The sequence below is a fragment of the Cebus imitator genome, unplaced genomic scaffold (genome assembly GCF_001604975.1).
Source record: "Cebus imitator isolate Cc_AM_T3 unplaced genomic scaffold, Cebus_imitator-1.0 Scaffold61, whole genome shotgun sequence".
NCBI classification, from domain to species: domain Eukaryota; kingdom Metazoa; phylum Chordata; class Mammalia; order Primates; family Cebidae; genus Cebus; species Cebus imitator.
In genome coordinates, this window is record NW_016107376.1 from 2846668 (window position 1) to 2874180 (window position 27513).

General features: G+C 40.0%; 1 protein-coding gene across 2 annotated transcripts in view; it reads left to right on the forward strand.

Moving 5' to 3' along the window:
- Positions 1-27513, forward strand: part of ST8SIA6 (ST8 alpha-N-acetyl-neuraminide alpha-2,8-sialyltransferase 6) — a 132393-nt gene that overhangs the window by 95396 nt on the left and 9484 nt on the right. For both annotated transcript variants that reach the window (XM_017529774.2, XM_037739001.1), the window contains exon 5: positions 22881-23025. In XM_017529774.2, the coding sequence (XP_017385263.1) occupies positions 22881-23025 (145 nt within the window). The remainder of the gene's footprint in view (positions 1-22880; positions 23026-27513) is intronic.

Sequence of the window (27513 nt, forward strand, 5' to 3'; positions counted from 1 at the left end):
AATTGCACAATCATAACCTGAATGATCACAGGGTCAACAAGTGATAACAGAATCTGATTTTGAGAGACCTTTCTGCATATGAAAAATAGACAAAAAAAAGGGGGGGGGAGAGGGAGAGATTCAGGTAGTGAGCTATTGAGGATGAATCTAAGATAATTAGCTGAAAGATAGATTAGTAATGACTAATGATCAGAGGATCTATCTAAGGTAATTAGCTGGAAAGATAGATTAGTAATGACTGTAATGATAAAAGTAGGGAGTATAGGAGCTTTTACTTCTGGCTGTTGAGTTTGGACCAAGCCTCTTGATAGTAATGCAAATAAGACAAAGTGTACCAAACACCTGTGTGAGGGCACTGGCATGCCACCAAGTCGGGGCGAATTTAAAGGACTAAAGCCCGGGAGGTGAGGGGAGCCCAATAATAGGGGCTATTTTTCTCACAAGGAACTTGCCAAATATAAAGGCAAAATTTGGCTGAGAGTCAGAGAGGCTGAGCAGAGCTTCCAGCCATCCCTGGAAAAACCAGTTTTCAAAAAAACTGAAGGCCACTTTTGAATCATTTCCATCCTGAGTTGGATTTAGATCTGCCCTTAGCTTAGATGCCTGATAGGAGCAAAAGGAAATTCCCTTTGGAGGAAGGTAATCTTATTCAGAGCCTTAAATCATCTCTCTACGTATTCACTCACGGTGTCTGACTCAATTTCAAAATGATATTATCTGTAAATCTTTTTTCTTTCTTTCCTTTCTTTTTTCTTGGACAAAAATCAGTCTCTTCAAATCCAGAGCTATATGAGAGTCCCTGCTGCAGATTATGAGGTATGGAATCTGCATAGATGGCTGTTCCATGGAGGGTACAGCTATTCTTACCTTAGTACCATGTTGATGTTAAAAAAAAAATTCATTAGTAACTGTGATGATTCCTCCCAATGGCCTTTCCATCCTTTCAGGGCCAATTTAGGTCAACATCTTAGGACAGGCGCAGTGGCTCACACCTGTAATCCCAGCACTTTAGGAGGCTGAGGCGGGTGGATCACTTTAGGTCAAGCGTTTGAGACCGGCCTGGCAAAAATGGTGAAACCCCATCTCTACTAAAAATACAAAAATTAGCTGGGTGTGGTGGTGCATGCCTGTAATCCTAGCTGCTTGGAAGGATGAGATGGGACAGTCACTTGAATCTGGGAGGCAGAGATTGCAGTGAGCTAGATTACACCACTGCACTGCAGCCTGGGTGACAGAATGACTCTGTCTCAAAAAAAAAATTGCTTGTGACAGCCAACTACAGTGTGCATGCCAAACTCTGTCTCAAAAAAAAAAAAAAAGAAAAGAAAAAAGTAAACATCTGGGGCTATAATACACTTTGTTTGTTGTCACAGAAGAGAACAGGCACAGACATGTATTTGACTTGAATATTTATTATATTGTAATGTTCTTTTTATGGGCATATTTATAAACTAAATTATAGAAACCCTCAACAGAAGTTTATGCAATTAAATCATAATAAACCACCTACTTTCCTAAATTTTTACTGATATAGCTGGCCAAATCTGGGGAGTCTCTGGCTTGTTGAAAAAGCTGATATTATGGATATGTCCCCTGTAATTAAAAATGTCAGGTAGCTAAATCATTTTTAATTTTGTTGTATTTACTCAGAGAATTTTATACCAAATTGAAGAAAAGTAGAATGTGAGTTTTAAAAATGTGGTAATTTTTAAGCAGCAGTTACAAAAGTTACATTAAATTTGGAAGAATACAAACAAGTGAATATATTTTAAACCCATCTGTAACCTGATTGTTGGAACTTCCAACAGTTGATACCTGGGGATCATTTGAAAGTTATAGGAGTCCAGTGGTCAAATGATCTAACAATAAGAGAGCTTAAAAGTTATTTTTCTTAAATAAATATGTCACTTGGTATCAAAAAAGGTAAAGGTTATTTAGCCACAAGTATTTAGGATTTATTAAGTCAGAGCACTATAGCCTTTTTTCATGCTTAGTAGAGTGCTGGGTACAAAATAGGGTCTTAATAAAAATATTAAATAAATGGATGTATGAAAGTAAACAAAAAAGTATAATGTTTTCTTACTGAACTCAAAGGATTTATACTCACTTTAGAAAGACAAGAAATATAAATATGAATATTTATGATTGAATATCAGAATAAGTGATTTAGAAATACTGTGCTGTGTTAATGCAAGATCACTGTGGGATATAGTTTTTTGAAATTTTGTGAGAAGAGGCAGAACTTGAGCTTAGCTCTAAATTTAAAGATGACTGGAAAGGGAGGGTAAGACCAATTTGGCAGTGATGAGGCTAGGAATAAAGGCCAGTAAGTTTCAAGGCCAGTTGGGCTGCAGCAATGAACTTGTACTATTAGGTATGCAGGATAAAGGGGATCATTTCAGGTAGACAAGGAAGGATCTGATGAACAGAGATCTGGTTATCAGAGTGAAGTCCACAGACATTCTGTATATACCAGAAGCTCAAGAGTGTTACATGAAAATTTTCAGTGCCATAAAAGATATAGTACTCAAATATAAATTTCCTCAGCAAGGCAATTTGCTTCTATAGAAGGGTGCATCTCACAGATGAAGCAATGGTGAGTACACACCTGGACAAGGGAGAGGAAGAGGTTCTTATTCCTGATGCAGGTAGCCCCTACTGCTGTGTCGTTCCCCTATTGGCTAGGGTTAGACTGCACAGTCTAAGCTAATTCCAAATGGCTATTTTAAAGCAGAGGTATGAGCCGGAGTGGCAGGATGGGTAGTTTGGCGGGAAGGATGGTTACGGGACAGGTCAGAGCAGATGACCGGGGTGACTCAGGTCAAAGCAGATAACCAGGGCAGGTGACAAGAGCAGGTGACTGGGATGAGTCAGGACGGAGCAGGGTACTGGGAGAACAGATGTGAACTACTGATTAGAACTGGTGGAAAAGGTTGTTTACTGAAACCACAAGAAAGTTAAACTTTAAAATGGAGAGTTAGAGAATAAGAGAGCTGAACATACTGACACTGATTCTTTGAAGAGAAACTTGGAGTTCACTCTATCTAACAAGAGAAATATTGCTAGCAAAGGAATTACAAGAGGAATTCATTGTTTTAGGGAAAGTATTCGGACAGCAAATGAATGAAAGCAAGTTGGACTATTAGGAGGGAGGGAGCAGTGTAGAAAATCAGAGCAGGTATGGGCTGGTTATAGACAAGTGACTATAGAATGGTGACCACCTACAACATCAATGGTAGCTATGAAAATATCAAGAGAGAGATGCTTGACTGTGAGCCCCTTGGGACACGGTATTATCTTTGTATCTCCAGTGCCTATCACATAGATGGTACCTAATAAATTGTTCCATAACTGAAGACTTGGTAGGACTTGGTTTCTTGTTGACTTCCAGTTCTCTTCCTGAAGGAGAAGAAAAATAGTCAAATGAGAAATCTTGCATCTGCAATACTCATGCTGCTACTGACTGTAGAGAGCCAGCCCTATATCATCCATGGGTTCCCTGAGTTTGGTGGTGACAAAGGAATGAGAAAAAGATTAAGAGAGACAGTGGGACCAGGGGGCCATCACTTTATTACTCTGGAGGAAACAGTGAAGGCCCTGAGCTCTGATCATCCACTCTGTTTATTGGTTACAATCACTTTGATCTACAGGGTAGGGGTGGAGTAATGGTGGGGAGAGGGTGATGATGGAGTGAATCAGTGAGCCGGAACTGAATCGGTGAATCGGAATTGATGTGTCATTCTAAGGACTGATAACAGTGGTGGTTTGGGAGTTTCACAAAACAAGAACATGTGGTTATCTTTAGCTTATTATCCATGTATTGCTGATGGAATACGGGCCTTACAAGGAGCCTACAAGTCTGGCTGTGACATAGTGCTATGAAGGGGTTTTACGTCCTTGAGCACAATGTTTATGGTAACAGAGCCAAGGTCACCCTGCACTGGAGCACGAGGCTTGAAGAGGCCTTCCTCCTCAGAGGCCTCCTACGGCCTTCCACAGTTTGTTGTTCCTTGTTTATGTGTTACTCATAACCAATTTATGTAGGCATTCTATAAGTCCTTTCTCCTTTGCTGCTTTTCCCGACACTGTCAGATATAAAGATTTCAGAGAGAAATTGGATTGCAAAGTAAAACCATCTTGGACAGGATATGTTTTGGCTAACTTGGGGACAACTGGATACAGAAGACCTTTTTCTTGGTCTGGGAAAAATATAAATGCTAAGAGAAAATGAATTCTCTCAAAAAAGAAAAGCAACTATGGTTTAAATCTGGCTTTTATAAGAAATAGAGCTTCTCCAAGTCTATCTTCTCAGCAATTTTCAGTTTCTTTTTGTGCTATGAGGGGGTTTGTCCTCTTTTTTTTTTTTTTTTTTTTTTTNTTTTTTTTTTACAGATTCCTAAGCTTTTACTCATTCAGCACTTAACTATGGGTCTGAGAACTTGGTAGCTGGAGCTTGAGCCTCAGATTTCCTTCAGCATTTTTCACCTGGAAACATGAAAGGCTTAACTAGGAAGATTCTTAATTGGAAGTCCATAAAAGTGGTTTCCTAAAACTCTTAAAATTGTGAGATTTTACACGTTTCTGGGAAAGAATCTGTGATTTTCATCAGATTCTCAAGGAGTCTAGGACCTTCCACATGGAGTAATGTATTTCTAAGGATCTTTCTGGCCCTGAGACTCTGTTTGGGATTCAGTTGCCTCTTTCACCTTCCATGATGCGTGGTTATCCCAGGTGTAGGTGTGATTCTGGCTCAGATTTACCTCTTCCTCTACTCCACAGATTGTAAGTTTCTGCTATGAATTTGCGTTTCATAAGATACTAGTTGAACTCAGTTAAAGAGAGATTTAAGTCAGAGTTGAAGATGCCCTGCCTTGAATCTCTGAAGAATATTGAATCTTTGAAGAAGGACGTTCTTTCTTGCTGTCTAATTTATTTTACGTGTAGCTGTACAAAGTCAACAATGTTGAGGTGTCTGTGGTTTCTGCTTTTAAAAGCTTGATTGATTCTCCTATAAGAGGTCCCCACCCCCTTCTCTCCAAGAACCAGCTAATGCACAGAATAATTTGTGATAAATCTACCTGGATTTCAGTCTAAGAAATTACTACTCTTCACAGTCTCTCCCTCTGATTTTTAGAAACTGATGGATAATCATTTGCTTGAGCGTGACACTCAGCTATTTGAGAGTAACATTGAGATGCTTAAATTTAAATTAAACGTAACATGAGACGCCCTCTACTCCTCCTTCCCTATTTCTTCTACTTCACCCTTGAAGGGTCCTTTGTGAAACTCTGGAAACTTCTGGTAAGCAGGTTTTATCCCAGCAGAAGATTTTTGAGCTTCAGTAATTAGTCTCAGATTCCCTAGGTAACTTGCATGGTAATTACTGCATTAGCTTTCTTGAATCGTTTTCTAACTTAAAAGAACCGTATTCATTTGTATAACCAATTACGGAAAACTAATAGGTACACAGTAACAGTGTTTAATTTTCATTTTACTTTCACTCCCCCCCAACACCCCCAGAAATACATACACTATGATTTTGTTTTTTAGTTTCTTTTGGAGCCACTAATACCATTTGATTTTTTTGGATATCCTCATATTTCAAAGAGATGAGTTGGAATCCAAGATGACTGAATATTATCAATCATGTGTTTACTGAAAACATAGTGGCAGCAAACAGTGGTATTATGTAAACCCACACATTTATGACTCATGGAAATGAGATACTTTTCAAATGACTCGTAAAACAGGTATTTAGTGCCTTATTGCTTTGTTATAGATAACTATTACGTGGTGGCAATTTTATTAAATCTTGAATTATCCCCTCGGGTTTGGTTAAATTAAAATTTATTGAAAGTTATTCCTTTGTCTTTCTTGTGTTAGATATGTGAGAAAAGGTACCAGTGTTATATTTGTAGATTCATTGATATTTAAAAAATAAGTCACTATGTTACTTTCATTTTTATTTGCACTTTGAAGAAAATGGTGTTAAAATAAACTTGCATATCTACCACATATGTTAATTTTTTAACTATATGACATTTATATGATTTGAACCATGCCATTTAATTATTTAACTTTGTGAAAGAATATAAATTATGAAAATAAAGAGATGAGATAAGTTAATATTTTGCAATAAATCACAGAACTGGAAAACCACACTTGGTTTTACCACAAAGTTTTCAGTTATTTTCTGAACTGTTTCTCCAAAAGCAACTGTATTGTTTGATTTGTGTTAGCATTTTGTGAGCTTGCACTTTTTCATTCAGTCAACATTTATTGAACCTTATTATGTTCCAGGCACTTTTTTTCTATAGGACAAATTTCTTGGAGAAAATAAAAAGTCATCTCTGCTAGGGGCTTCTTTTGATAATACAAGAGCAAGTTCATTTTTCTGAGCCACCATTCTCCCCCTGTAAATGTTTGCTATTTACAATTCATACGGGATGACTACATTGACAGCTGAAAGCAATACATATTTTATTTTGCTTTTAATTTAAGAAGATGTGTGTACTTTATGATAGGTGTTTTGGGTCAGTTGTCAGATTGAAAAAGCTTTTTTCTTTGTTTCCTCTGCATTGAGACCATTTTTCATCATTAATATACTGTCATATCATCTTCTATTTGTCATGCTATACAGCATGCCTGTGCATTTAGAAAAAGCAACACAAACCACACCATGTCATTACTTCTGCCGTATTTAATAAAAGAAGCTAGCTCTCGTACATTTAGGGACTAGCTCCTTTCCTTGGTCTTCAGAATATGAACTCTGCCATCAAAGTATGTGGCACTCACACAGGGTTCACTGGTCTTCTAATTTCTATTTCAAAATTTATCTCCCAAGTTGTACTCAATATTTCCTGTTCACGTGCCAAGTAAGCTCCGTTTAGGTTGCCTTGTGTTTCAAATTCTCTTTTCCTTATAGCATTGCTTGTGATGTCTTCATTGGTCCGTTACATTGTTTACACTGGCACGAGATCCTAGTAGATAGATCTTTCTCCAGTGTTTCAGCTTGGACCCTTCACTTATGAGTTTATATTTCAGTTGACTTCCTAGGCTTTGCTTTAATAATCATATTCTTTTATATTTCATTTTGCCTTGCATTAGTTCGGACATTCTACTCAAAGATGTGAGCTTAATAAAGATGTAAACTTAATATCTGTGTACATATTAGCTGTTAAGGGAAAAACTAGACATCTGAGTTGCTGATTGAATTTGGTCTTTTTGAAGAGTTTTACCTATTATTCTTTTCAATTTAAATGCTTATTTTTAATTGACAAATATCGTATATATTTATGGAATAAAACATGGTGTCTAGATACATGCATACATTGTGGAATAATTATATCAAGCTAATTAACATATATATCAGCTCACATGCTTAGCATTTGTTTTTTGTAGTGAGAACCCTTAAAATCTACTCTTTCAGCAATGTTGAAATATGCAATACCTTATTAGGAACTATGGTCACCATGCTGTGCAATAGATCTTGAAAAATGTATTATTTCTGCCCAACTGGAACTTTGTACCCTTTGACCACCATCTCCCTATTTCCACCACCTCCCAGCCCCTTGTGACCACCATTCTACTCTGTACTTCTATAAGTTCAACTTTCTTAGATTCCACAAATAAGTGAGATCATGCAGTATTTCTCTTTCCGCATGGACAGTTTAGTTCACTTAGCATAGCTTAGTTCACTTAGTATAATGTCCTTCAGGTTTTTTCTTGTTGTCTACAAGTGACAGAATTTCCTCATTTTTTACAGATGTATACTATTCCATTGTGTATATATACCACATTTTCTTTATGCATTCAACCATTGATGGACACTTAGGCTGATTCTACATCTTGGCTATTGTGAATCAAGCTGCAATAAACATGGGAGTGTATTCTGGAAGGAGTTGTCTATACTCACTCTATCATAGTACCTTCTACTTATTCCATGATGTTCAAACTGGTCACCATGAACGATGGTGAATCCTTCTCATCTACTTCTTGTGCAATAACTGGAAGGAATATGGACTTTGGCCACATTGCTCCAACCACTTCCGCCCCTGCTGCAACCAGTTTAAAACCAGTTATCCCTTCCTCAGGGCAGCCTTCCCTGCACAACCCGATTAAGTCGTGGCTGCTGTCCTATCTTGAAATTCACTTTCATTGCACTAACCACATGTATAAGTTTTCATTTGAACGTGTGTGTGTGTGTGTGTGTGTGTGTGTGTGTGTGTTTATTTAATTTACAGACCTACTTAATCTGAGCCATGTGTTTTATGGAGTGCATCAAGAGGAACAAAGAACCTTTCTAGTTGGTTCAGAAAATAGATCAAGGCTCACCATAGGAACTAGTAGTTGGGGCGGGTTGGAGAGTACAGTCTGATTTCTAGGCTCAGCTTTAAGTTAACTCCATGTGTCTTGTTTGTTTCATGTATTCTATTATTGACATTTCTTGTTTGTTATCCCTAATCTTTCATTTTCTTTTAAATTTGGTCTTTCCTGTAAGTGAATGAGTTCATACTAGAACATCTTAAAGGCACCATTTTGCTTTTGTTGTTGTTACTGTTTTTTAGACGGGATCTCACTCTGTCACCCATACTGGAGTGCAGTGGCACCATCACAGCTCACTGCAACCTTGACCTCCTATGATCAGGCAATCCTCCTGTCTCAGCCTCTTGAGTAGCTGGGACTATAGGAGCATGCCACCAAGCCCAGCTCATGTTTGGAGTTTTTGTACAGATGGGGTCTCCCTATGTTGCCCAGGCAACTCCTGGGCTCAAGTCATCCAGCCACCTCAGCAAAGTGTTGGAACTACAGATGTGAGCCACCACACACTGCCCAGGGAATGCTTAATGGAGGGCTTTCATAGGCTTGCAGTCCACTGGAGTCATCTGAGAACTTGCCTGAGCTGGATGTCCAAGATGACGCACTCACACATCAGCCTTGTGTGTAAGCACACATTGACTGCTTACTAGGAATTCAGCTAGGGCTGCCATTTAAGGATCTTGAAAGGAGCCTCCATATGTGACCTGAGCTTCTTGCAGCATGGAGGCTGGATTCCTTGGGGAATTGTCTAGAGAATGAACATTCTAAGAGATCCAGGCAGAAGCCACAACACTTCTTATGACACAGCATTGGAAATCCCAGAATGTCAATTCTTCTGCAGCATTCTACTGGTTCAAGTACTTACTAAGTCCAGCCCAGATTCAAGGGGAGGAATTTTAGGTTTCATTTCTGGACATGTGCATGTAGGGAGAGAAAGAGTTGATGGTGGCCATCTTTGGAGACTATCTGCAACACTGGGTCATTCCCTATCCTCCTAACTGATTAGTGGGATCTTTCTGCAGCTCTACTAATTGGACCTCAATGAAGCCAGGGTGCACATCCTAAAATGCATATACCATGTGTCACGTCCATAACTAAGACCCTTCAATGCTTTGCTTTTTCCCATAGAAAAAAGTCATATTGTTGACTTTGTGATGCCTATGAGACTCTTGATATAGTTCTGCAGTATCCTCAACCTAGTACTCCATCTCTCAAGCCACACAGGATTTCTTTCAGACTTTTGCACATTCTATGCTTTCTCTCTCTCTCTCTCTCTCTCTCTCTCTCTCTCTCTCCAGGCTTTTCACATTCCCTTTCCTGCTTCTCAAACAGTCTTTACCCCTCCATCTCCTTCTCCTGCCTTACCTGGCTACTTTTGTGTATCTTTAAGTTTTCAGCTTAAGCTTTGCATCTTCTGGGGAGCTGCGTCCCCAAACTTTGGGTGGCTTAGGTACCTTCCAACACGCTCTGACCCCACAACTGGCCCAGCTTCTTGGGCTTGCATGATTGTGGAATTGTACTCAACCAAGCTTGCTGGTACTTTGCTTTGTTATGCAACCAGCAAAATATAAACCCAAGATTAAGGATTCAAGAGAGTGGATATCTCACTCAGAGCAGCACCTGAAGGGCTCCAGGAACCGTGGGCTCTGCCATGGGCTCCCCCATGGGCTCCCCCGTTTACACTTGCAGGCATCTCAGTCTCAAAAGTCCACTCTTGTCACAAAAGGAAGTGGGCTTTCATGCTGCAGTCTCACCCCTCCCAGCTCTTTCTCTTAAGCCTTAGAGGTATACAGTAGGCCCGGCCTGCCCCACCTCTTCCCTCTTCCTCCCCCTGTTGCAGTGTAGACTGATGGCACCAAGTTCTGATTGTTGACTGTTTTCTCTCTCTTACCAGCTAAAAGTTCTCCATGAGAAGCTCTCTGTCTTTCTTTTCTGTTATATTCCCAGTAGTGAGAATGGTAGTGAGTGCTTCATTTCTTTATCCATTCACGTCTATATGAATTACATTTGGTCTTCTGAGTATTTCCATCCTATCTTTTCTGCAGGAGTTTCTACCCAGCCTCAAGCCATCTGTTGCCTGGGCAGGGATTTTCAGCCTTAGCCTTGACTCCCTGCACTCCAGTTTCCAACTTGCAGCCCCTTAACCTGTATTTGGCTGGGTCTTCCCTGGCCCTTGAGAGGGAGGGATTTGGACCCTGTTTCCCTATTTTATTATGCATATAGCTGTGAATATTCAGCATAGCTTAAGAATATTTAATCACAATTTCCAAAATTTCCCAGGATACAGGTATTTTCCCATGAAGGACAGATGATATGGCTTTGTAACCGGATCGTGGTGCAGGGGCTCAGCTCCCTCTCCGTGCTCGCCAAGATGTAACCGGGTGTCCCAGGTTCTTGGGCTCACTTGGCCAGGAATGGGGAAAGGGCCCTGGCGGCCGGTGAGCTTACTGTTCAAATATCTATTGTACCCAAAGAGTTTAGCAGAGAGCAATTTATTAGGCAGAGAGAGCAGGAGAGCTCCCACACTGCTGTGGGAGGGGAGTCCGAAGGGGATATCCGCACAGGTAAGGAGCAGTGGAGTTTGAACCCTGAAGTTATTCCCGCCTCATTCATGTTCCTGTCCAATGAGAGGAGGTCTTTCAAACTTCCTCTGGTGTTATTGATCTGTAATTCCGATGCTGGATTGATTGCATGGGCCCACAACAGAGCCCCTCCTCCGAGGGTTTTCGGCAGGCTTTCTGAACCAAAGCAGCTCACCTGGAATTTCTATCTGGCCCGTGTACAGGAAAGTTAGATAAAGAACTTTACATTCCCGGATGGGGGCGTGGATGGAGGTATGGCGAGGGCAAATTCCTGCCTTTGAAACACAGGCAATTTTCCTTAACACAGTCCTTCAGTTTGGCTGTGTCTTCACCCAAATCTCATCTTGAATTGTAGCTCCCATAATGCCCACGTTTTGTGGGAGGGACTCAGTGGGAGATAATTAAATCATTGAGGTGCTACTGTGAAACCATTAAACCTCCTCCCCGTCTTGGGTATGTCTTTATTAGCAGCGTGAAAACTTACTAATACAGCAGAGGCTATTCGTGTCTTGTGACAGTCACTATGTGGGCTTTCTTCTTGATTTTCCCCCCTCTGTGCATCTTTGCCATGGTTTATTTGTGTATACATTAGACAACAATTAGAGGAATATAGGGACGTATTCAGAGCACACAGCTATTAAGACTAGACTGCCTGTGTTCAAGTCTCAGTCATGTCATCAGCTAGCTGTGTGACCTCGGGCAAGTAACTTCACCTCTGTGACCCAGCTTCTACATCTGAAAAATGGGGACAACAACAGTGATGATAATAGTGCTTCTCTCATAAGGCTCTTATAAGGATTAAATAATATATAAAGTGTTTGGAAGAGTGCTTCAGACAGTAAAAGCCATGCATGCCTTTATTGTTATTGTTTATGCATCTATAGACATAAGCCTCAAACACACGTTTCCCTTTTTATGCTCCTATCTGAGTCTCTATCTTGTGTCTCTCTTTCTGGCCCCTTTCTGTTGAATATTCTGTCTGGGTAAACCTGCTCCTCTGTGACCATGTGTTTGCATTTCTATCTATTTCATGTCTATTTCATCTGTATGTCCTTGGTTTCCTGTGGGTGACTGTCTTTTGCCTTCTGTCTTCATCTCTTCTGTTTTTCTCAGGGCTTCCTTTCTGTGTTTTATTTCATGTGTCCACCACTTTTCTTTCCTCCTCCGTTTCATACAATGTTTATCTGTTTCTTCTTCTTTTTTTCCCCTTGGTTTCTGCACAGTCTTAGTTTACTCTTTCTGTTTAACCTCTCCACCTCTCTTCTGCAGGTACCAATAGCATCAGAGCTGAAATTTAGAAACTATTGTCTGAGCTCATTAAATAGTTTTCGATTCCCTTTTCAAACATTTATGAGCTTATGAATACAATATTTTCTATGGCTCTCTAGGGGGGAATCAAATTGTTCTTTGCTTGCACAACCATCTATTGATTTTCCTTCCTGTGATTCCTGACCCTTTGTAGAGAAAAGATTCCCTCTATCTTGCTGACCTTTCTTTCTGAACCATAGTTAACAACCATTGTTCACTTTTGTTACCTTGTTCAGTGGCTCCTTCCATCTTCTGCTTCTCACCTACATTGTGGTGTCCCAGGAGCAAGGTGAGGACAGGCCGGGGGTCTGGGTCATTCCTTGGCATATCGTCAGAGCCTAGCACAGTGCAAGATGCCTGGGATGCCATTGATGAATATTTGTGAAATGAATGAATTCCCCTGGCAGTGCTGAGGTTTAGGGGAAGACCAAGAAGAACATCTCATATCAAACCATTGTAGTAATTCCCTGCTGTCTTTATCATTTTTATCTTTTTAAAAATTTTTTTTTGAGAGGGAGTCTCTGTTGCCCAGGCTGGAGTGCGATGGCACGATTTCAGCTCACTGCAGCCTCTGTCTCCTGGGTTCAAGCGATCCTCCCACCTCAGCCTCCTGAGTAGCTAGGACTACAGGCACCTGCTACCATGCCCGGCTAATTTTCGTATTTTTAGTAGAGATGGGGATTTGCCATGTTGGCCAGGCTGGTCTTGAACTTCTGACCTCAAGTGATTTAACCACCTTGGCCTCCCAAAGTGCTGGGATTGCAGGCATGAGCCACTGTGCCCAAGCTGTTCTTTCCACCTACTAAATATATCTCAAGTCTCCTTCCTCCTCTTTTCAATTCTAAAATTGTTCCATGTAGGTTCTTTTAATCTTTAATTAGGTGACTCTAGCAAAAGCCTTGCAGTCATGTCTCAGGTGGCTTTCCTCCCTCTGATTTCCTTCCACTGCCATCCATCCTATATGACCCAAAGAATTATCCTCAAACACAGGCTTATTCATTCAGTAAGGAAATATATATCAAGCGCCTCCTGTGTGCTGGGTGCTGTGTTAACAGCTCCATCACAAAAACTCCCCTAACTCCCAGGTTGGCTAAGCGCCTTTCTTCTGTGCTGGTCTCATAGCCTCATGTTATAGTGAAATGGTACTGAAATACCAGTGATGCTTTGTGTCTGTCTCTCTTAATACACTTAAACTCCCAGAGGGTAAGACCCATCCATGTTTTATTCATATTTGTATTTAATACTTTGCAAATTGTAACAGCACAACCTTGGGCCATGGACATCCCTGCTGACTGGTCAGTGAATGTGTGCTGAATTGCTCTGTGTATCGGTCTTTGTCTCAGTCAGCTTGGGCTGCCATAACCAAATGTCGTAGACTGGGTGGCTTTAACAACCAACATTTATTTCTGACAGTTCTGGAGGCTGTGAAGTAGAAGAGCAGGGTGCCAGCATGGCTCTGATAAGTTCTGGTGAGGGCCCTCTTGTGGATTGCAGACAGCCAACTTCTTACTGTAACCTCACATTCATCAGCGCTCCACCCTCATGACCCTCTCTAGTCCTAATGGCCTCTCAAAGACCTCACCTCCTAATACCATCACACTGGGGCTTTGGGTTTCAACATACTAATTTTGGGGAGACACAAGCATTCAGTCCATATCAGTCCTAGTTTTTTATTTTGAAGCTACAGAAGTTAAATCTAATTATTCCCTCACCTTATAATCTTTAAAATATTCAAAGAGAGCTATTGAATGCTCCGAATCTGCTCTTCTCCAGCCGGGCTGTTATTAGTTTTTCAACTGCCATGGATTTCAATCTGTTCCCTCCAGACCGGCCCTGGTTTGTCAAATGCCTTTAAAAGTCAAACTTCCACAACAGACCCAAGCACACCAGGCATGGTTTTGAGCATTATAGAACAGCATGTATCTCTCTCCTCTTCGTAGCCACAGTTGCTTTAAATATGCAGTTTCAGATCACACTTGAGTTTTGGAAAGTGAATGCATACTCCTGGGTTCTAGCAAGTCAAGTGAAAGCCTGTAAATCTTCTTCTCACCTTCAATGGCCTCTGACCAAAGATGACTTGTTCTCAACCTCCAATACCAAATGATTCTTTCTCTCTCACCTTCTCCGGGCCTCGCCTCCCATAGCTGCCCAATACAGCCCAACAGGCAAACACACAGACTCCTGCAAAGTCTAGAACAGTCCCTGGGACATGAAGATTGTCTGTGGAGGCTGGGCAGTTAGGGTGCAGAGGATGGATCTTCTACACTATGTGACAGCAATGGAAAGGCCCTTTTGTTTTGTTTTTTTTGTTTTTGAGATGGAGTCCCATTCTGTCACTGAGGCTGGAGACCAGTCTCACAATCTCGGTTTACTGCAACCTCCACCTTCCGGGTTCAAGCAATTCTCTGCCTCAGCCTCTCAAGTACCTGGAATTACAGGCACCCACCACCATGCCTAGCTAACTTTTGTATTTTTAGTAGAGACAGGGTTTCACCATCTTGGCCAGGCTGGTCTTGAGCTGACCTCATGATCCACCTGCCTCAGCCTCCTAAAGTGCTGGGATTTCAGGCATGAGCCACCACACCCGGCTGGAAAGGCCCTTTGAGCCCAGAAAGCTCTTTTATTTTTTGTTAAATAAGTTCTTTCAAGTATGAACTTGAGAGTTCTAGAAAAATATTTTGGGTTGTAAGATATGGTGGCTCAGATAAGAACATTTTAATTTCCCCCATTGTATACCATGGTTCTTTGCGGGGCATGCCCTGGCAGTGGGCTTTGGAGTAAGAGTTTGAATTCTAGGTGTGAATCTTGGCTTTGCCACTTACTGCCTTACAAGTCATCTTTCTAAACCTTTTTTTTTTTTTCTTCCCTACTGGATCACAAACACAATAAAAGCAGAGACAGTGTGTAATTTATTGACCAATGTGTAGCCAGCACGTCTCATAGAGCTCAATATTTAATAGATGCTAAATAAATATGAATGAGTGAATGAATATGTCCTATATGACCTTCTTAACTTTATGATCCTAAGTTATCCTCATTTATAAAATGAGACTGTTAATTGCTTCTATTTTGTAGGGTTATTGCAAGCCTTAAGTGAAATAATCTACATAAAATATTTAGCATGCAGTGGCAATGTACCAAATGTTGGTTATTGTTATTATTGGTCAGTCCATGAATTACATGTCAAATGGGGCAAGAAGAGAGGCAAAAGAGGGGCATCAACAGGAGAGAGGCAAGTAGTGGGTTGTTGGCCTACATGTGTTACGTTTTCGTGAAGAAAAAGAAATGTTGCCATTTTAGAAATGGTTTGGATAGTAAATAAACCCTTTGACTTTCTGCTGGTGCTTACATTTTAAAACTCTTTTTCCTAGGACCTTCATTAGAATCATAGAGAATGAATTCTGGAAAGGTAGCGCTTTATCAATACCTGGAAAGGGCCTGCAGCCTCTACCTTACATCTCTAACCTCCCCACATCTCATTAGGGAGTCTCAGAGTGTAATAAACAGAAGAGGTACCTGGGGGCCATGGGCTTGGCCCTTTAGGTCATTAGTATTCCAGGTGCCCTAGCTTTCTGTGATCCGTCAGGCTTAAGTACTGGTTAACGCTTCATGGAAATCCAGGAAGCACTGCATTTAGAACTGAAGAATTTTGACCTGAGACTTGAAACAAAAACAAACAAACAAAGAACAAACAAAAGAAACAGAAAAAGAAAATAACACCTACAGTGAAGAAACAAAAAGAAATTTTTATAATTTTAGTAAAGATCCCTTTCTCAAAAGGGATTTGTAATGCTAAGATGATTTGACCTGTGATGCAAAGATGATTTTGTATATCTTCAATTCCATCTTTATAGATCCAGGTGAAAGGCGTTAAGTCAGATTCTCGCAGAACCAACCTACTCCTTGAAAGTTAAGCATTTTTCAAAGCATATGAACTCTCCTGAATCCTAGAACACAGTGCAGTACAGAAAGTCCCAATTCTTTCCTGGGGGTATGGAAGGCAATGTATTCTCTTTTGAAACTGGGTTGCATGCAGGAAATTGCTGAAGGTGAAATGCAGCAAGAGTTAGATTCTCATCAAGACAGGGGCTTCTTTTCAGTTTATTTTAGGGCACATTGTTCGGGTCACCTGATAATCCTTGTCCCATAGGGCAGCTTATACATCTTCCATGTAAAAGGAGAGCCTCAAATGTCTCAGTTATATAGGCTTTGAAGCAGTTATATGTAAATCGTGTGATAGCCTTTGAATGGACTCTAGGCAGGTTTTCAGCAAGATCTTACCATCATTACTTTGGGAACAAGTACATATGCTATGGTGGTACCATGTTGGAAAGTATCCTTGGGGAAGAGGCTGAGATAATGGCATTTCCTCCAATTAAAACATACTCTAGTGTAAAATGCAGAGAAGTGAAATGTCGAAAGACAAAGTTTGAGTTGTTTACAACCTGCATGCTTTGGTCGTATAATTCACCCTCTCTCAACGCCAATTTTCTCATCTTTAAGCCTCCTTGCTTGCTATGGAAATAGGGTGGGGGTAATGGCAAAAGTGTACAGTGTTTTGACATCTGTGATTGTTAAGGCTTGGGCCTATTAATCTGGTGGGGATATTTACTGCTGTGGAAGGTGAAACCTTGCATTATAGACAACTGAGGTGTCATGGAAATGGCAGGATTTCTGATGAATACCCACAGTGTCTTCCATTTCCTAATGTATCCTCTTCTTTTTACCCAACAAGGGAGCAATGGTCATACCCATTATTGTGAACATGTCTAGTTGGCTTTAGAGTCACCCACGATAAGAACTGACTCTGATTGCAGGGGTGATGGGAAATAGAGTAATAGAGATAAAAATTCCATTTGTTTTATTTGTTGTAAGCAGCTCAGCTTTATACCAAATCTATATCTTACTATCTGCCACACGGATGAGCTGGAGAGTGACAAAGAGCATACACTTATCACTCCACCACTGCACATAAAAGCTGGAAAAGTCCCCTTAGCCTGTGACTAAAGGGAGGTTTCAGAAATGACATCTTAGATTATAATTCTGATATTTTTCCTGGGAGATTATAACAAGTGCTTTGGGGGTTGAATGTTGATTTTTGATAGCGAGATCTTCAAAAGTGCAAGAGGGATGGCTAAAACAACTCTGGTACATATCCGTACCATGGAATACTACTCCAGCAATTAAGAACAAACTGCTGCTAATCATGGCGGAAGGCAAAGAGGAAGCAAGCATATCTTACACGGCCAGAGCAGAAGGAAGACAGAGGAGAGGGAGGCACTACACACCTTTAAACAACCTGATCTTGTGAGAACTCAATCACTATCATGAGAACGGCAAGGGGGAAATCCACCCCTGTGATCCAGTTACCTCTCACCAGGCCCCTTCTTCAACACAGGATTACAATTTGACATGAGGTTTGGATGGGGACAGAGACCCAAACCATCTCACATGGCAACATATATGAATCTCAGAAAACATTTAGGCTGAGTGAAAAAAGTCTTACCTAAAAGGATATATGTAGGCCAGGCATGACAGCTCACACCTGTAATCCCAGCACTTTGAGAGGCCAAGGCAGATGGATCATCTAAGGTCAGGAGTTCAAAACCAGCCTGGCCAACATGGTGAAACCCTGTCTCTGCTAAAAATACAAAAATTAGTGGGGTGTGTTGGTGGGTGCCTGTAATCTCAGCTATTCAGGAGTCTGAGACAGGAGAATCGCTTGAACCTGGGAGATGGAGGTTGCAGTGAGCTGAGATCACACCACTGCACTCCAGCCTAGGTGACAGAGTGAGACTCCGTCTCAATAAAAAAAAAAAAAGCATACATATGATATAATTAATTATGTTCATATACTAGAACAGGCAAAAGTAATCTATGGTGAAAAATCATCACAAAAGTGTCCTCTGGGGCTTGGTGGAGGGTCTGGAGATAGGAAGTGTTTAAGGTGACGTGTACTCAGATCTACAGTTTACTTTGCATTGCAACAACTATAACAATGAAATTGGATTAGTGGATAATACACAATAAGGCAAATATAGTGAAAAATTAATTGTGAAATCTAGCTGCTGGTTATTCAAGTGCTTATTGTTCAGTTATTTTAACTTTCCTATAGGTTTGGAAATTTTATACGATATTTAAAATACATAATTTCAGAAAAAGGCCTAGTACAGTGACTCAGGCCTATAATCCCAGCACTTCTGGAGGCTAAAGTGGGCAAATCACTTGAGGTCAGGAGCTTGAGACGAACCTGGCCAACATGCTGAAACCACATTTCTATTAAAAATACAAAGCATAAGCCAGGCATGGTGGTGCATGGCTGTAGTCCCAGCTACTTGAGAGACTGAGGTAGGAGAACAGCTTGAACCACCACTGCACTCCAGCCTGGGCGACACAGGGAGACTATCTCAAAAAAAAAAAAAAAAAAGTCAGCAAAAACTCAATATTTTGAAAAAGCATAAGGGGAGATCTGATTTAATGTTTTTGCTGATGCAATATTCTTGTAGGCCCTGAATATCCTTCGAGAAATTACTTGCCAAAGATAAATGAGAATTTATTGTGTTGTCTTTTCTCAAAATGCTAGATAAAAGAGCCATTAAAAATTATATACACCTAAGAATTTCTGAATTTACAATATGTCACTCAAGTTTTTATCAAATTAAATGTATAATTAAAAACTACTTAGTATCATGTTTTTGACTACATACCATTTCATTTTCATTTTCTTTCTTTTGTAAATCTCCATGAACTATCTTTTCTAAACGGTAGGTTGTAAAATACAAAAAGAAATTAAATGGGTGACAGAATCCAGTTAAGAAGGATATACTATTTTAATGAATATTTTAACTTACTTGAGTTAACTGGTAAGAAGTATTGTTGAAAACGTGAAGTTTGAGGTGCAAATATCACTTTTACTTTTCATGCCTTGAGAATTATTGGAATTCAGAAGAGTAAGTTTAAAATGACCTTGACAAATTAGAGCATTGCATTTTTTCGAAAGGGCAAAATTCAGTAAAAACATGTATGGAAGTTGACTTTTCAGAACCAAACCAGTAACAGAAGTGTGGCCCAAAGGCAGACCATTCCTAATGACCCACTATCATCAACATTTCTTGGTGAATATTCACTGTCTCTTGTCTTATGATTCGATCCAGCTTGGATACAGATTTTTAAGTAATATGGAGAAATAAGTAGAGATTTAAAGAGAAACAAGATGACTGAAATAATGAAAAACTGGTCCTATGAGGAAAACCTGAGAGAAGAGAAATTTCCATAAACCCTTCAAGATTGAAAAAGGCTAAAGCTTTGCTTGATTTCCATTTTCAAGTACATGAAGTATTTTTATAAGGAGAATCTATGAAAACCTAACAAGGAAAATAGATTTACATTAAGACGTAGTTTCATTGTGCAAATGCAGAAATCGCTTTGACTTTGTTTAATTAAATCCTGGAATAATTATCAAGAGACTTTAAGGAATCTACATCATTGGAGAATTAAAGACATGAAATATGAATTCTAAGTGGTTCTACATCTACACCTGCCACAGGGTGACCCTTGAAAGCACTTCCTAGGTCTGCATTCTAATAATAATGTTTCACTCCATGGTAATCATTTTGAAATATAGCTTGGTAATTATTTATGCTTCTCTGGGCTTTCTATACGGAATGGCAACTTTAAATTCACCTCACTTAAAAATTCATTTTATTAGATAATTCTTTTTTCCACTGGGGTTGTCTCATAGTAAATGATTACATATTTTATTAGTGACTGTCATACTGTTACTAACTTAGTTTCTATATTTTGTAATTATTATAAAATCATTATAATGTATCCTCTCATTTTTTGTCTTTAATATTATAACAGTATCATCAGAAGAAAGTTTGTATTTTTAAAAATGTTATCTTCATGAGCTCTCTCCATTGGTGAGAAGGTCCTTAGCTGAGTATAAGTATGTTTAACTGCTTTGCCATTTATCTTGCCAAGTCACCAAGCTCCGATCCAGGACCAGTTAGAAGTCTAGTGAGATTTTAAAAAACTATCAGATGCAGTGGCTCACGCCTGTAATCTCAACACTGTGGGAGGCTGAGGGCGCAGAGCACATGAGGCCAGGAGTTCAAGACCAGCCTGGCCAACATGGTGGCACCCCTACCTTTACCAAAAATACAAAAATTAGCCAGGCATGGTAACAGTTGCCTGTAGTCCTAGCTACTCAGGAGGCTGAGGCAGGAGAATTGCTTGAACCCGGGAAGCAGAGTTTGCAGTCAGCTGAGATTGTACACTGCACTCCAGCCTTGGGGACAGAGTAAGATTCTGTCACCAAAAAAAAAAAAAAAGCCTTTTTGTTGCAGTTGCTTTTAACGTTTTTGTCATGAAGTCTTTGCCCATACCTATGTCCTGAATAGTATTGCCTAGATTTTCTCCTAGGGTTTTTATGGTTTTGATTTTACATTTAAGTCTTTAATCCACCTTGAGTTAATTTTTGTATAAGGTATAAGGAAGGGGTCCAGTTTCAGTTTGTATACAGCTAGCCAGTTTTCCAAGCACCATTTATTAAAGAGGGTATCCTTTCCCCATTGCTTGTTTTTGTCAGGTTTGTTGAAGATCAGATGGTTGTACATGTGTGGTGTTATTTCTGAGGTCTCTGTTCTGTTCCATTAATCTATATGTATGTTTTGCTACCAGTACCATGCTGTTTTGATTACTTTAGCCTTGAAGTACAGTTTGAAGTCAGGCAGCATGATGCCTCCAGCTTTGTTCTTTTTGCTTAGGATTATCTTGGCTATATGGACTCTTTTTTGGTTCCATTTCCATATGAAATTTAAAGTAGTTTTTTCTAATTCTGTGAAGATTGTCAATGGCAGTTTGATGGGAATAGCACTGAATCTATAAATTATTTGGGGCAGTATGGCCGTTTTTACAATATTGATTCTTTCCATGAGGATAGAATGTTTTTCTATTTGTTTGGGTCCCCTCTTATTTCCTTGAGCAGTGGTTTGTAGTTTTCTTTAAAGAAGTCCACCACATTCCTTGTAAGCTGTATTTCTAGGTATTTTATTTCCTTTGTGGCAATTGTAAATGGGAGTTCATTCATTATTTGGCTCTCCGATTGTCTATTGTTGGTGTATAGAAATGCTTGTAATTTTTACCCACTGATTTTAAACTAGAGGGCTTCTGCATAGCAAAATAAACCAGCACAGAGCAAACGGGCAACCTACATAATGGGATTTTTGCAATCTACCCATCTGACAAAGGTTTGCTATCCAGAACCTACAAGGAGCTTAAACAAATTTACAAGAAAAAAAAGAAACAACACCATCAAAAAGTGGACAAAGGATATGAACAGATACTTCTCAAAAGAAGGCATTTATGCAGACAGCAAACATAATTTAAAAGCTCATTATCGCTGATTGTTAGAGAAATGCAAATCAAAACCACAGTGAAATACAATCTCACACCAGTCAGAATGGTAATTGTTAAAAAATCAAGAAATAGCACATTGGGAGGCTGAGGTGGGCAGATCACTTGAGGTCAGCAGTTCAAGACCAGCCTGGCCAACATGGTGAAACCCTGTCTCTACTAAAAAAAAAATTAGTGGGGTGTGGGTGGTACACACTTGTAATCCCAGCTACTGAGGAGGCTGAGGCAGGAGGATTGTCTGAACCCAGGAGGCAGAGGTTGCAGCGACCTGAGATCATGATACTGCACTCCAGTGTGGGAGACAGAGAGAGACTCTTTCTCAAAAAATTAAAAAGAAAAAAAAAATCAAGAAACAGATGCTGGTGAGGCTGTAAAGAAATAGGAGTGCTTTTACGCTATTGGTGGGAATGTAAATTAGTTCAACCATTGTGGAAGACAGTGTGGGTAATACCTCAAGGATCTAGAGCCAGAAATATCATTTGACCCAGCAATCCCATTACTGGGTATATATGTAAAGAAATATAAATCATTCTACTATAAAGACACATGTACACATGTTTACTGCAGCACTATTTACAATATGAAAGACATAGAACCAGCCCACATGCCTATCAATGATAGATTGGATAAAGAAAATGTGGTACATATACACCATGGAATACTACATAGCCATAAAAAGAATGAGGTCATGTCCTTTGCAGGGACATGGATGAAGCTGGAAGCCATCATCCTCAGCAAACTAACACAGAAACAGAAAACCAAACACCACATGTTCTCACTCAAGTGGGTGTTGAACAATGAGAACACATGGACACAGGGAGGGGAACATCACACACTGGGGCCTGTTAGGGGGTGGAGGCAAGGAGAAGGAGAGCATTCGGATAAACATCTAAGGCACGCAGGGCTTAAAACTTAGATGATGGGTTAATAGGTCCAGCAAACAACCATGGCATATGTAAACCCATGTAACAAACCTGCATGATCTGCACATGTACCCCAGAACTTAGAGTAAAATAAGAAAAATTTTAAAAAGAAGTTAAAATAAGATTAAAGCAAAAGACAAAAAGAAAGTCAGTCTCAATCCTCAAGGGATATAGAGCCTGGAGGAAAAAAAAGAAAGTCATCTTTGTGAATAATTATCTTCTTTTTGAAAGTCAGTGTGGCAAAATCCTCCTTTGCATCCTCCATTGTGGTCTCTATTTTTGGTTTCTTAATCTTATACCATTGCTTCCTTTTTATTCTTATCCTTTGCAGAGCAAAACTTGCTTCCTGCTGTGATGCTGTTCAGAACTTTGTTGTATCTCAGAATAACACTCCAGTTGGGACTAACATGAGTTACGAGGTGGAAAGCAAAAAAGAAATCCCAATTAAAGAGAACATTTTTCATATGTTTCCAGTGGTGAGTAAAGATTTGTGGTGTGTTATTTGTGTTACCATTCCAGGTGAATTTTCTCTTACTTTAAGCTATAACTTAAAATTATGATGGAATTAATTAACATACCACACTGTTATGCCGTATAAAATTTGGATAGTGGGCCATTTTTTAAACAGAAGCTTTTGAATGCAGTGTGGCTCTGCGGGGAAGGAATATTTATATCTTAAATGATAAGCTCTTCTAGTTCTGAGTCTTCTAGACTCTTCTTCAAATGAGATGAGACACTTGGGCTTTCTGCTGAGTAGTTACTGAGGCTTGTGAAGATGGCCATTTTTCTCCTCAAATAAGATTCTTCCAATTGTCAGTTATGGTGACTAAATCAATTTCTTCACAAGGAACAGTGCGTTTATGTGGCTCATCTTTGGGAGGTAAACATGTAAGAATTTATAGTCAATAAACATGCCCACCATAAGATAGAGATTTTTTTTCTTCTGTGTCTAGTGATGTATCCCAAACCCCTAGGACATTTCCCAGTACATGTATGCACTCATTACCTATTTGTAAAGTTAGAAAAATGAGTAATGATATGATCTAAAACTGCTTGACACAGTGAGGAGAAACTCGACTTGGGGAAATTTTGGCTCTGAAGAACATAAACATCTCATTGCTTATAAACATACATTCTCCAGCATCTTTCTATGATTTGATTAAAAAGCAATTAGGCCACGTCAAGATGGTCAAAATGGGATCACTCTCTATATGCAGTGTACCAGCTGTGGGATATGAGACTCTTATAGTTTTCTTTTGTTGGAGCCTTGACTTCTTTCAGCTAATTTTTTGTTGCTTATGTAAGTTGTTCCAGTTTTTTTTATATATTAGGATTCAGAGGAAGAATAACTTGCTGAGCACGAGTGAGAAATAAATAGAAAATGATAGAGGAAAAATACTGTAAATTTTCTGGAAGGAAGAGGGGACAAAAATTATAACTCAAAGCAGTCTCATGATGCACTGAAATGAGCAGTGATTGAAAAGATGATAAGGCAAGAGTATTGTTGGGGTCACCACCTGCGGGGGTCTGTCCTGCAGACCCTGACTCAATGACGGATGAATAAAGTACACTCACCCACAGATATTATGCTTGGACAGTTTGACTGAGTGTGTACTGGTGGCTTACAGGCACCCTGGAGAGTGCTGTAAACAGTTGTGACCACTGGGCCCCTCCAGCCAGTGAGACTTGCATTTATTCAGTAAAGTTTAATTGACAAAGGCTTGAGTCAACACCACTGGAGTGAAAAGATTAAAAGAAAGAGTCCATGCCCAAAGCAAACACCATTAGTGGGTAATACCCCTGGTAAACCTACCCCACTAACCTCCCCAGAGGGTTATCTGGCTCAAAGGCTAGTGTTAAGACCACATGAGTAAACAAGTTACTTAGGTAAACTACTCACATTCCTTTGTATTTGCACCCTCATCTCTCAGGCTCCTGCAAAGAGACTGACTGCCTTCAGCCAAGAACTGTAGAAAAGACCCTTAGGCTTTCCAAAAGGGTTTGAGACTATATTCTATAACTTTCTCTAATATTTTTCCCTTCATATTTTTGCCACCACCCTGAGTGAATCCCCACAGTTTATCTTTCCTATCAGGGAAAGTCTTGGAAAGTTTGACAGTGAGCAACTCTTTCACTCGTTCATCCATGCAGGTTTTGCCAGTGTTTGCCTTGTTTTTGACTGACCAGAACAGAGGAGCAGCTACTACTTTACCTCTCATTTGGTGCTTTGAAAGGATTAACTTAATGAAGACTTGATAAATATGTATGCAACTGGTAATTGCCTCCGCTTTCCAAATGTACACTGATTTTTTTTTTAACTGGGGAGAGGAAATTTTGCAGTCAGTACGGCACCAGTTGCAGAGCCAGGTCCATTTTTTGTGTGTGTTTCTCTAGCCTTCTCCTTCCATGGACGGGGCTCGTGGTGGGGGAGCTCCTCTTTCCCACCTTGCTTCACTCTGCCCTTCTGCATGCAATTCTCCGGCACGAACTGCTGAGCACACAGGAAGACTGCATTAAATGTTTCCCGGAAATGATGTGGAGCCACTTCCTCTACAAACTTTGCTGAGTTACTTGCAAAGAAAAAAAAAGTCGATTTTCAACCCGAGTGAGCAATGAGCAGGCAGTGGAGCGTGCAAATTTGCATTTTCTTAGGAGGTTTATTTAAGGAAACATTGAGGTTTGTAATTTATTTAAATTCTTACTGAACATGAGATACTAAAGCATATAGACGTTTTCCTCTCAGTTGACCAAGAAGCCGGAGAAAAACATTCATTATTGTGAGTGCATAATGTGAGATATGTTTTCTTCAGTAATCTTTTCTATTTTATGCCATAAAGAGCCTATTTGCATTTTTGCATCCTACCCTATCTATACAATTCAGAATTTATATTGGCACCATTTAGTGGATACTGGCTGAAGACATCTTGACCTAGAAGTTGAGTGACATGAAATAGCCTGATGTAACTGAGAACTGTTCTTTTTAGAGCCAGTCACTCTGCTAGGCATTGCAGATATAACAAGAAATAGGACACGTTATTCAGTTATTTTAATCCAGAGAATTGTGAGAAACTATAATGTGCAGTGGTTTGAGGCATGTGCTCTGGAGCAAACTGGGTTCCTGTTCCAGTCCTGCCACTCTCTAGCTGTTACTTGGACTCATGCCTGCCTTTTCCCATCTGTAAAACACTCAAAAGTTTGCTGTGTAGGTTAAATGTGCTAATAAATTACGTACTTCAAATAGTGCCTCTTGCATAAAAAGTTCAATAGGACTTTTACATTTCAAAGACAAAACTACAAAGAGAGATGTACTGAAACCGAGTTTCTATGCTAGTTGGGCAGCTCTCAGAGCCCACATCAGGGCAGACAGCAGCCATGGTGGTTCTGGGGCATCTTCTGTCCCTCTCGGCTGCTCAGAACCACATCAGCCCTGGGCTAATGCCAGTGGGGCTAGTAAAGTGCCTTTGGCAAGGGTGATGTGCCTTGCTTTTGTAAACTTTGGCAACTTCAGTGGCGTCAGTATCCCTATCCTGGAAAATTTTTAGTCACCAATAGTTAAATACCAGCTCACAAAATTCCTGAATATTTACTAGTGGCCCCTTCAACGGTTACAGGCCAGGGCCAGGTTCATTCTGCACACGTGCAGTAAATTAATGACCATGATACCAGTTTTGCAAAAGAAATAAGATTTACCCTCAAAGCCACCTGGTGAGAAGGTGGGAGAGCTTGTCGAAAGCTCATGAGATGAGTATTGAAAGCTATACACATTGCACTGTGCAAGATCAGAAGGGAAAAATGAGGGGAAATTAAAACTAATAACCATCCTCTCTGCTCTTGAGGGCTTACACCTTAATCCTAGAGACAAAATCAGTGGATCAGGACCTCATCACAGAGAAGCATGAGCGGGGACCCTGGCTGTGGGCCCAAGGTCACATCATTACTTCACGGAAAGTGACCAGGAAAGTGGAAGTGCACCACTGAATTGAAAAGTTAGATTTCAGGCCATGGAGAACTTGGGGAAAATAGGAAACCTTCCGGGGTAAGCAGGTCGGGTCCTAAAAGGAATAAAAAAGATTGAGGTCTTGGAAATTAATTTGAAATATGTTAGTACAGTTGGTAGGCCTCCCTGAAGCATGCTGGCTGGTCATTCGCAGAGACGGCAGACATAAATCTAATGCCATTACTGAGCCTGAAGGTCTAACTATTTAAGAAGCATAGGAAATTTTTGCTAAATCACCTATTAATTTTATGCCTTAGAATAGATTTAATGCTGCTTCCTAATTTCTTTATTTTCTCTTTCTTGCTGAAAATGTCCTTGTTTATCAGGAAGGCGGAATATGGGATTTTGCCATTCTAATTTTTTCCTTAATTATGCCATATAAAATACATGATAACTGCATTTTGTATTATTACATTATGTTGTATATGATGTCTATTTCTCTTAAGAGAAATGAAACTTAGGTTCATATAATGATTTTTTATTTTATTTTACATATATATACACACTACACACACACACACATTTTTTTGAGATGAAGTCTCCCTCTGTCACTCAGGCTGTAGTGCAGTGGTGCAATCTCAGCTCACTGCAATCTCTGCCTCCCAGGTTCAAGTGATTCGCCTGCCTTAGCCTCCCCAGCAGCTGGAAATACAGTCACCCGCCACCATGCCTAGCTAATTTTTGTATTTTTAGTGGAGAAGGGGTTTTACCATATTGGCCAGGCTGGTCTTTAACTCCTGACCTTGTGATCCGCCAACTTTGGCCTCCCAAAGTGCTGGGATTACAGATGTGAGCCACTGCACTGGGCTGCTGTTTTATATTAAGTCATAATAAATTGATTAGCAAACTGTGCTGCTGCTTTTCCTTGTTTTTCTTGAGCCTGCCCTGGAAGTGCTGGAATCTTCCTGCATTGGGCCTGGGGGTTTCAGGCTGGATTTCCATTTTTTTTTTTTTTTTTGAGACAGAG